Source organism: Chaetura pelagica, unplaced genomic scaffold, assembly GCF_000747805.2.
Source record: "Chaetura pelagica isolate M959 unplaced genomic scaffold, ChaPel_1.0 scaffold47, whole genome shotgun sequence".
Lineage (NCBI taxonomy): Eukaryota > Metazoa > Chordata > Aves > Apodiformes > Apodidae > Chaetura > Chaetura pelagica.
Window position 1 is genome coordinate 3,726,949 of NW_009954140.1, and position 10,410 is coordinate 3,737,358.

Genomic DNA, 10,410 nt, shown 5'->3' on the forward strand with positions numbered 1-10,410 from the left:
AAAGAGGCAGAGGTATTTCACTGGAGCCAATACTGCAGAAGACTCCCCAGTATATGACTATTTTTTCCATGAGATCACAAATATTTATTACTACCAGGAAATGCAAAGACAGAAAAGTGCATCCAATAATCACAGTCCACAGACACTACGTAAAACCAAACAAAACTGCTCATGCTTTCCCCCAAAGAATATCGTCAAACAGATCCTGCAGGGCTACCAGTTCTCCAATTCCTTTGACAGTATCTGCCCAAATAAAAGAAAGCAGAGTTTAGTCCATGAGCACTCTCATGGAGATTTCCACCGTCAGGGCAGAGAAGCACCATTCTGAATTGTTCTGCATGTTAGCACAAAGTTACGTATCATTCTAAATTAATGGAATTCATGTTTTCCCAATTTTTATGTTCATAAAGATACTGATTTTAGTGAAACTGCTTTCCACAGAAATTCACCTCTGTAAAATCTAGCTAAAACCCTCCCCAGCCTAATGAGTTTTGGGCCTCCATAAAACAGAAGGGGACACCTTTAACGACTACAGGGATTCATAAAACAATCCCCTTCCACAGTGACATACACCACAAGATAGGTGAGTTAATAGATATAAGCTTCCAGGAAAGTGAATTTGATGCAAGGGGGTGCTAATAACAATACTGTTAATGTGAAAAAAATAATAAAATAAAATTGCCTGGTTCTGGGTTGTTACTAGTTGCTCTTCTTCAAAAGATTAAAAAATTGCTTCTCTCCATTCAAAGTCATAATAGCAATCCTAAAGCAGAGCTCTATTTAAGGGATTTTCACCCAATAATCCCACTGTAAACAGCCAACAGCAGTAAAATACTAATAGAGAGCCAAATGTTTTAGGTATTTCTGGTACCTGCTGCTCAAGCATGTACAGGAAACAGACTGTCACATCATTGTCTGCTCCACAAAACACTCCAATAAAGTCCTTAGGATGGTGTAACAAAAATCCACAATTACTAAAGAGTTCCATGTGCCCAGCAATTTAAAAGTCTGCTCTACCCACACAATTGATAAAAGCTTAGAAGGCATTTAAAGAAACAGATAATAAGACAAACTTTAAAAATGCTTCTGCAGTTCCTTAAGATTTTATTACACCAAGAATACCCTTAGCCTGAGTTGTTCAAGAGCTGAAAGAGGTTACTGCTCACCAGCCATCTTTCAATGACTGGTCCACACCTTCAAGTAAAATAGATGCTTATAGAGATGGCCACTTTAAAAAAAATCTCAGAAAGATACAATTACTTGCATAATTTCACCCATTCCAAGAAATAGGAAGCATCAAGTTGAAGGATTTAAATCCAACAGTTGAGTAAAAAATTCTGTAGCATATTGAGCCATATATGCTCCTAAAATTGTATAATGTCCAAAATAAGAGGTTTGACTTATCTCCTGAGAGAGAAATTGCAAAGTTAACTAATTATAAACACCTCTTTTCAAAATATTAAGCAAGCCTGTCAGTGCAGTTCAACCAAAGTCTTATTTTTGTAAGCTTGGGCACACACACAACTTACAAACTAATAACCATTTCCCCAGCAATTAGCCATGAGTGAACAACCTTAGTATTTTTGGCTCAACATTTCCCTCTCTAGTAACCACATTCGAGGCAAGTCAGATGTCAACCCACTCTGGCTTTGTCAGGTTAACAAAACAGGGAGAGATGTTGAGAAACTTCCATTAGCAACACTCTCTGTGCCAGGTATTTCTAGGTGAAAAAGCCCAAATCCCAAGAGCATCAGCTCAGTTCTAAGTGAAACATCTGCACAGAGCTCCAGTCTGTCTCAGGACTTTTTTTGGACAAAGCTTTTTGCCACCACCAGAGCTTATGCTCCACTTTTCTAACAGTTTCAACACTGTATTAAAACCTACTTTGAATATTCTGATAACCAACTGATTAATAGTTCCCTGAGAATAAAAACTAAGGAAGTTTGGTTTCCTACGGATTTATGTTTTATGGTTGACCGAAAGCCATAGCTGAGGCTTTTCCCAGCAGAAGGGCACTTAGACACTCTCCCACACAGACTCCCCAGTGGTCTCCTGTGACACAGGATCTCTACTTGCAGCTTTTTACTCGCATTTCAGGTCACTGCTGGGGTCTCCTCTTTATCCAGGCTATGATTCTCATAAAACTTGTGGGACTTAATTATCTTTGAGACTTCCATGTCAACTTTGAGGCAAAGATGCAAAAAACAGAAAGAGCCATAGGAAGATTTATTTTTCATGACAAAGCCAAGCTAAAATGCTGATGGTTCTGGACCCAAAGTCACGTTATCAGATCTGTGCAGTTGAACCACTAGTGGATCCTCTAGAGGCACAAGGCCAACAACGAAGGTTATTTGGTATTTGTGTTTGTTTAAAAACATTTTCTTTAAGTTATTTTTAACAACAACAAAAAGCTATTTAAACTTGCAGTGAAGGTTTGCAGAAATTAGAAACTATTGCCTGTATATACTGGCATTAGTTTGGAAAAAAAAGGGGGGAGCATTGCACTGTAAGTGCATCATCAAGACATTAAGGGCTTCTAGTGCACACATGTAGATAAAGTATTTATTACGAAGTATCAGTGAGTCAGTGGATAGTTATGTTTTGTATTTCTTACAGACTTCCTGGGTAGTCTACAGGAAAGAGAACATTAATATTCCAATACGAAGGAACAATGTATGCGCGCCAAGACAAGCACGCACATCAGTTTTACATACTGTATGTTCATTAAGTATCTTTTTATCATGCCTTAGGATCTCACTCTAACATATGCTACTTGGGTCAGTTCACAGAAACATGAAAAGAGCTACCTAGTCTTCTTCCATGACTGCTTTGCTATGCATAGTTCTCAAATACTAAACAATAGGAATTAAATGAATCACATTTGACAGTTTCCTTTTTCTGATTTATTACGCCAGTGGCTGACAAAGATTGGTTTACTGAAAAATAATTTAACTATTGCAAGTAAATAGAAAACATTTAATATCCTCCTGTTTTCTAATTTATGTGTTAGCTATTAGAATTTACATGCAGTTGCAGAGGGGGGTGAGATAACTAGTTGAACCCACAAAAAATTGAAAGGAACTATGATTATTGAAAATGTGAATTTTATAGGAAGATATTTTTCTCTTTTTCTGGAGACTGCAATGAAAACAAGTGATAAAGATCTATGAGATTTCACCAAATCACCACATGTTAGATAGGAGGTAAGAGTCTTCAATGATTCAATTCACTTTCAGTGGCAGGATTACAGATCTAGAATGAGTGTTGAGGAAGGCAATATCAAGAAAGAAAATGTTATCTGAACTTAAAGAACTGGGACATTTAAGGACATTGATCTTGTTTTCAACCCCCATCATATGTTTGGGTATTTCCAACCCAGAGCAAACTGTTTATAGTCAATTTGTTCACCACATCCTTGCACGGGGATGTTGCAGTGTTAGGTTGGCTGGCTGTTTGCACACTCTCATCTACCTGTTATAACGTATCTCTTAATTTATAAAAAACTACAAAGTTTAAATGTGTTTGTACCCAGTAACATCAGGTACTAGTATCTCGGGACCACAGCTGGAGATGATCACAAAAGAAATAATTTTTAATACAGAGATTCTAAAACCAAATTATCTTTCTTAAGTAAATAATTTTAAAATGTGTATATTGGGAAGAGATTAATACTATCAGTGAAAGATGCAGGAAGACAGGTAAGAAATTAAAAAGCAATAATAAACGTCCATAGAAGCAAGCACATCAGCTGAAGCAGAAGGAAACACATAACCAATACATTTAAAATTCAGTAGGTGATTTAATAAGATAACACCCTCCACCTCATGTGAGGCACCTGTGAGCAACCGTGTCCACAGACAGCCCCGAGTTTTCAGGGGGAAGGACTGGGTCCAAAACTAAGATTATGTTTACTAATCTTCTGGCTTTTCATGTGTCATCACCACAGAAAAACTAGTTCAGCCTTCTGAATCCAACCAACAGTTTTAACATTATAATTGCTGTTGGGTTTTTTTTCTTTCCCCAAGGGTTCTTCTCCCAGAAAAAAGCATTTGTTCCAGAACATATGTAACACCCGGGACAGCCAGGAGGACAGGCTGCCTGTCAATTTTTACCACAACAGTTCATTTTGAAGACAAGTCTTTCTTCCCTCTACAGAAACACCATCTTTTAATGAAAGCCATTAGCATGGCTTTTTGTGATCAGATCCCAGTTGTTTGCATGTAATACGCAGTGCAATACATCCACTAAAATAAGTCCCAGCTGTAGAAACACAATGCTATGCTGTTGCTAATGTGTGTTGTACTGATAATGAATGGTCGTCTATGCTTTAATCTGAATAAAGCTCCCAACTGCTCTCTCTCTCCTTGCCAAAAATTCCCCTTCCTCCTCCAGACTGTGGTTGCATTCCAATTACACTGCTGATTGGAATGAGCCTGCTTGGGGGAGGGAGAGGGAGGGAGACAAACCAACACCCACACCACCCCTTCTCGCCTTCCAATGGCTGCCCCTGGGATCCAGAAATCACTTGGGGCTTGAGCCTCTGACTGACACGATGCAGTTTTCTCCACGTTGTATAAAACTCTTTGTAAATTCATTCATTTATTGATTTTTAGGAAAATGACGGGCAATCAGCACAATGTGCAAAGGTTCCAGCAGGACAGCTCAATACTTTAAACATTTCTAACAAGTTCCTACTGTTCTCTTCCATTGTTGGCACGCTACTGAGAACCTTAGACTTTCCTGCTTGCATTCCCTCCTTGGACCAGCCTGAATTCCCACATGGGAAGATATAAAACAGGATGGCTTCAACTACTCATTGAACAAAGAACTGCAAACATTACCATAAAGATCTGCAAATACAGCTGTTAGGGTAATAACTTCTTCAATTAGTTCTGAAATAAAACTGTTCATCCCAACTACTGACATTAAATTTGATTTTACAATTAATATCACTGAGAATTTTTTGTTTTAATTTCCTTGCAATTTTCATTTCCCTTTTATCTGCAGATAAACTAAGTGACATAGCATGATCATAAACTAAGAATTTACTTTGAGTTAATGAAATTAATGCAATTCAGAAGATTGCGATTGATTATGGTCAAGAAGGGACACAACGATAGGTAAACCTAATAAAGAAATGTTTTACAGGTGCACAGGGGAGTGAAGAAGGTACTGAAACATGAAATGAGTAGGAATGCAGCAGCTGACCATTATTCTAACCAAGATCACTGACCAACAGAAGTTGGAGGGTTTCAAGTTGCACCTAACAATAAAGAGAGCTGCAGCTGTTCCTCTCTCAAATCAGGTCTAGCAATCATAGGGATGCAAGGTAGATCAGGAAGCTGAACTGGCTTAACAGAAAATTAACTTTCTGGGAAGATGGATTAGTTTGCCACTGGCCCCAAGAGCTGTGCTGACTTGCCCTGCAGTCACACCACCCGTGGCTCTCATGTGAGGGAAGCAGCAGAGGCACATGGTGGCCAAGCAGGCAGGTTCCCAGGGCAACCTGTACTTGCGCTGAAGAAGTGCTCAACACACCAGTGCATTTTTCAGCTCTAAAGAAAAAGAAATACGACCCACATATTTTCATTTTAATGCAGACTTCTAGTTTTTCCCTCTGCTTTACAGTTCTAGACATTTAATTTTTTAAAAAAGCAGATCTTGGCCATCAGGATACCAAAATAACAACCTAACTCACTTCAGGATTTCAGAGACACAACCTTATACATTCACATGGAGTTTTATTTTCTATTTCCCAAAGCACACTCAGAAGCACATAATTAAAACATTGAAAAAAGCATTTCTCTTGCAAGTATACACACAAGTGCTTTCAGGCTGCTCCAATTTCTTTATTGACAGCTTCTCCGAGTCTCACGACGCACTAGTAAGTTAGAATATCCTAACAATCTCTAGTGCTAGTACAAAACACATACAAACACAGACGCTGACATGCGCTTCTTAAAATAAAAGTTTAATCATTTTCCACAAGACTTTACCTGAAATTCAGTGCTACCCAAATTAAAACTCTCAGCATCATCCTCTGAAGACAAGTGAGCTCAAAGGGTCACTGCTCATGAAGGTGCCATATGACATGCTCAGAGAAGCCCAGTTCACCCAAGGACAATGGACAAACTGATAATGATTTCAGACATGCTCTGCTGGATCAGATTAAATGCAGACACTCTCCATCATCTGCTAGACCCCTGGTTCTGCAGCAGGAAAGCACAGGGTGAGCCCTGCCTGCCAGAGCAGCCAGGTAACCTCACACCACCATCCCTAGCTGTTTTATCCAGAGATGCTTCCCTGATGTGAATTAGGAAACGCATAACATGAACCCTTGGGGAGCCAGGACAACTTGCAAGGGATGGTAACTTCAACAGGCACAGCTATCTGCCCATATACTCTTCCCACATACACTTACAGTTCATACTGGTAGGAAACCAATTTCCAATTCTCTTTCAGAATTATAAACCTAAACAGGATCTAATGTAAATTTAGAATAATGTTCTAATTCTAACTGTCTTACTTGGAATATACACTGGAACAATTCAGAAGGACTAATGAACTATTTAAGTACTATTAAATACTAACCTGTCAGGTCGAAATAAAAATATCCAACACTACTTCTAAGTGGCATATAAAAGCATTCTTTCTAGGCTGATACCCAAACACTTTCAAAATACCTATTAGGTTCCCTTAGTACTAAAAAAGCACTTTTAGCAATCTTTTCCTTTAATAATTGTTAAAATTCTAAATCGTCCTATAAACATACTTCTGTGAGTTCAACCTTGACACAAGCCAGATGCTAAATCCTTAATATACAGCATGTAAAATGAAACCCATTTTGAAGGATCACATGCACCTGCTTATAAGCATTGTCAGCTAGAAATCTGTGTCTCAACAAATTGGAATTATTCCTCTGGGACTAAACAAACAAAACCCACAATAACCTGCATTCAAACACCAAAGAGCAATATGGATTATCCAGAAGTGAAAAATGTCCAAATAACACAATATACTTTAAATCACTGCAAAATATGCCAGAAACAAATATAGTAACAGTAAACTCTTCTTTCCAACAGTGAATTTCTTCTTTCAGTCCATTAAATGCTGCTTACAGTGTTGTGCTTTAACTGGTTTTAGAATCCTAGACCCATAACACCTGCACGTAATACAACTCATGGAGATTAAAATTCAAAATTAATTTCTCACGCATTTATCATACAAGTAACTTTAATGAACATGCACAGAAACACCGAATATAAACAGTTAAAGCCAATAAATCATTTATCTCATGCAATAATAAAGTTCTGGGACAGACTCTTCAAGGCTGTTTTAAATTCCTGTTAAGGGGGGGATGACACAACAGCGTCTCAAGACTCCAGCAGTCTGTGCTGGGGACATCAGAGTGACTTGTGGGCAAGGCCAGATGGAGTCTGCCTAGATTTGCCATGTTTAGACTCCTGTTTTAACATCATGATGTCTACTTCACAGTATTGTTTTACTGTAAACAATAGGCTTCCTTTTCCACTTCTCCTCCCTTATTCCACTCCAAGCCAAAAGCAAAACAAAACACAACCCACCCCCATTGAATTCCTTCTTCAAGCAGCTAACGCATTCACATTTCCTAGATGCATTCAGCGATGGGCTTGCTGCCACACATGTCACCAGCCCTATTCACACGTCCACTTTATTTGATATGCCTGTCAAGAGGTAAAGGAAAGAAATCATGCTGCCACTTCAGCAAAGAAGGTAACAATCCATTTCAAATCTCACCATAATGGCTTACAAACCTCTTTTACAGAGAGATTCACGTTTCAACCGGCAAAACTGAGCATGCAGATGCAAAACCTTAAGTTGTTGCAGTTTTGCCTTTTTATTATTATTATTATTTATTATTATTTACTTGCTGTATTAAACATTCCCATCAGGGCTCAGTGTAAGATAGGGCTTCAGTCACAGCATCAAACAGTGAAAAAGAAGCAGAAGTAACACGTGGGAAACTTTAAGGAAACAAAGGCTATTGCGAATACTTGCATTTCCTGGTTTAGTGGAGATGGAGCCTCTCAGACCAGCCAGGATGTTTCTAATGCATAACTTTCATGCACCAGAAATTCCACTTAATTTCTCCACCCAACTCCAAAATGGCCTAGCCCTAACATCTCGTCCATTTTTCAACATCTGAAAAACCACTATTGTACCATGAAATCATAAACACACCACTTACAAAGACTGACTACTATGCTGGTCAGCTGCGGGTAGAGGGGGAGAAGAGCAATACAGATTTACATTAACAGCTATCAGAATGCTTAAAAAAAAGTTAGCAGTCAATGATAACTTTGATATTAGTCTGAAAATTAATATCTTCTACTTTTCACATTTTAATAAGTATACAGTTGAGTTTCAGTAAAAAAAATCCAGGGTGGAAAACAGAAATCCATCAACAATAAATGAACTCACCAGCTTTGCTATTATATTTGCTGTATGACCCTGTCAATTCCTTATTCTACCTTCCTGTACTATTAAAAAAAATTCCCATTAAAACAAACTTGATTTAAACATTACCAAGGTTAACTAATCGCAAACTTGCAGAGGTGGTTATTTTATGCAAGTGTGAGTGAAGGAAACTCTCCTATAAACATTACCTCAAATATCCTAGAAATATAGAAATAAAACAGTATTTAAGAGCTCAGGCAAAGAAAAGGGGTAATCTTATCTGAAACTCTTAAGAATCACTGTGCTAAAATCTTACCTCAATCCTTAAAGACTTGTTTGAAATTCCAGAAGCTATTTTTTAACCAAGACTCAGTTTAAACAGAGGTGATCAGTCTAAAATTATCAGCCTGCAAAGCACACGATTCTTCCTCCGAGGATGGGTAAATAAAAAAGGTAACATAGAAATTTAAACATGTATTTCTCAGCTTGTTTTGATAGAACAGGGGCAGGAGGGAGGGAAAAAAAAGCTAACACAAGAAACAAATTATAGCTCTGTTCTGTCTGATCTATTTCATGCACCTCTGAAAAAGTGCTGGGGGAAAAACATGCTAACAAGAAGCAGAGCCCTCGGATTTGTTTCACTGCAGTAGAACTCTCCACCCTCTGAATGATCTATAGTAGAGGCAACAACAAAAGAAATTCATGATCTAATTACCAACCAGACAAAAATGCCCTGAATTTTAAAAAGAGCTTCAGACAAGAGGCACCTGCAACTTGCCCAGACTCCTGAGTATCAGGAATTGTAGATAAGCAGCAGCTTTCCAGACTGCAGGACCCGCTGCCATCTAAGCCAGGACACAGTCACATACTTGATTTAAACAGGAAGTCTCAAAATTCTGTCTCTGCTACAGACAGAGGATCCTGGGGAAACTCTGCTACTGCTGGGGCTTTGCTGGGAAGGAAAAGAACCACCACCAAAAACATTACAAAAAGGAAGACACCAAAAGCATGCACATCATTTACTCTTCATGAGTAATTCACATGACACTCATCAGCAAAATGCCATAGAAGTTAATTTTATCAACACTTACAAAGGGATTTTCAGCTGCATTTTAAGAAACAATTCCTAAAACATGACGCTACAGGGACAACTTTAATGGGAGGAAGTAAATTCTAGCATTTCCAATATACAACCTAAAATAGTTTTTTTTAAGAATTCCGAAATGAACAAAACAAAGAGTTCATGAGGATTATTTCAATACCATTGCTAGTAAATAAAATATTAATTAAGCATCCATCTTAATCTAAACTCCTCTTTACATCCTCCTGCAGGACCATCAATATCCACTTGAGGCATGGGTTCTGATCTGCCTCCTTGACAATATATAGATCCTGGCTCCTTCTCCTGTAGTGTAGTTGAAATATTCAAGGGCAATGTCCCTACATGTAACTTCGGGGAAAACTTGTTTTTAGTGGCGTGCTTTCAACTCCAGAACTTGACAGTTTGGCTTCTGCTGAAAAAAAACCAACAGGGCCAGTAGGAAGATGTGCAGACTCTATGTACACCTTTACCTGGCTACTAAGCTTATGCCTCTGATTCCATAATTCTGTCTCTACCTGCACTAATGCAGTAACATGTGAGAAAAACACCAACTACTTAGTAAAGTACATACAGAAAACGAAGACACCACCATCATTCATACAGTTCCCACCCATCAGAGAACCATGAAACAAACCTCAGGAGATAATCATTCAGTTTGCAAACTGATCTAGTTGAATTATTGCAGTCCCTTAATATGAACAGCTTCAGTTTAGTTTCTCTGTGTAAACATGTGTTCTACAGAACAAATCCAAACAGTTTAAGAAGCTGCTGCTGTTAAAGAGATAAGCAAGCCTATTTATTTCAAAAAAAAGGAAAGCATCTTATAATGAACTCTCTTTCTTCTTGTCTTTGTTTTTACACGAGCTGCGTAA

The 10,410-nt window shown here is 38.2% G+C and overlaps 1 protein-coding gene across 1 annotated transcript in view; it reads right to left on the reverse strand.

Moving 5' to 3' along the window:
- SMURF2 (SMAD specific E3 ubiquitin protein ligase 2) overlaps positions 1-4,278 on the reverse strand; it is a 39,798-nt gene extending 35,520 nt beyond the window's left edge. Inside the window, exon 1 of the mRNA XM_010002695.1 lies at positions 4,113-4,278. Coding sequence (XP_010000997.1) covers positions 4,113-4,125 — 13 coding nt within the window. The 5' untranslated portion in view covers positions 4,126-4,278. The remainder of the gene's footprint in view (positions 1-4,112) is intronic.
- Positions 4,279-10,410: the final 6,132 nt, after the last annotated feature.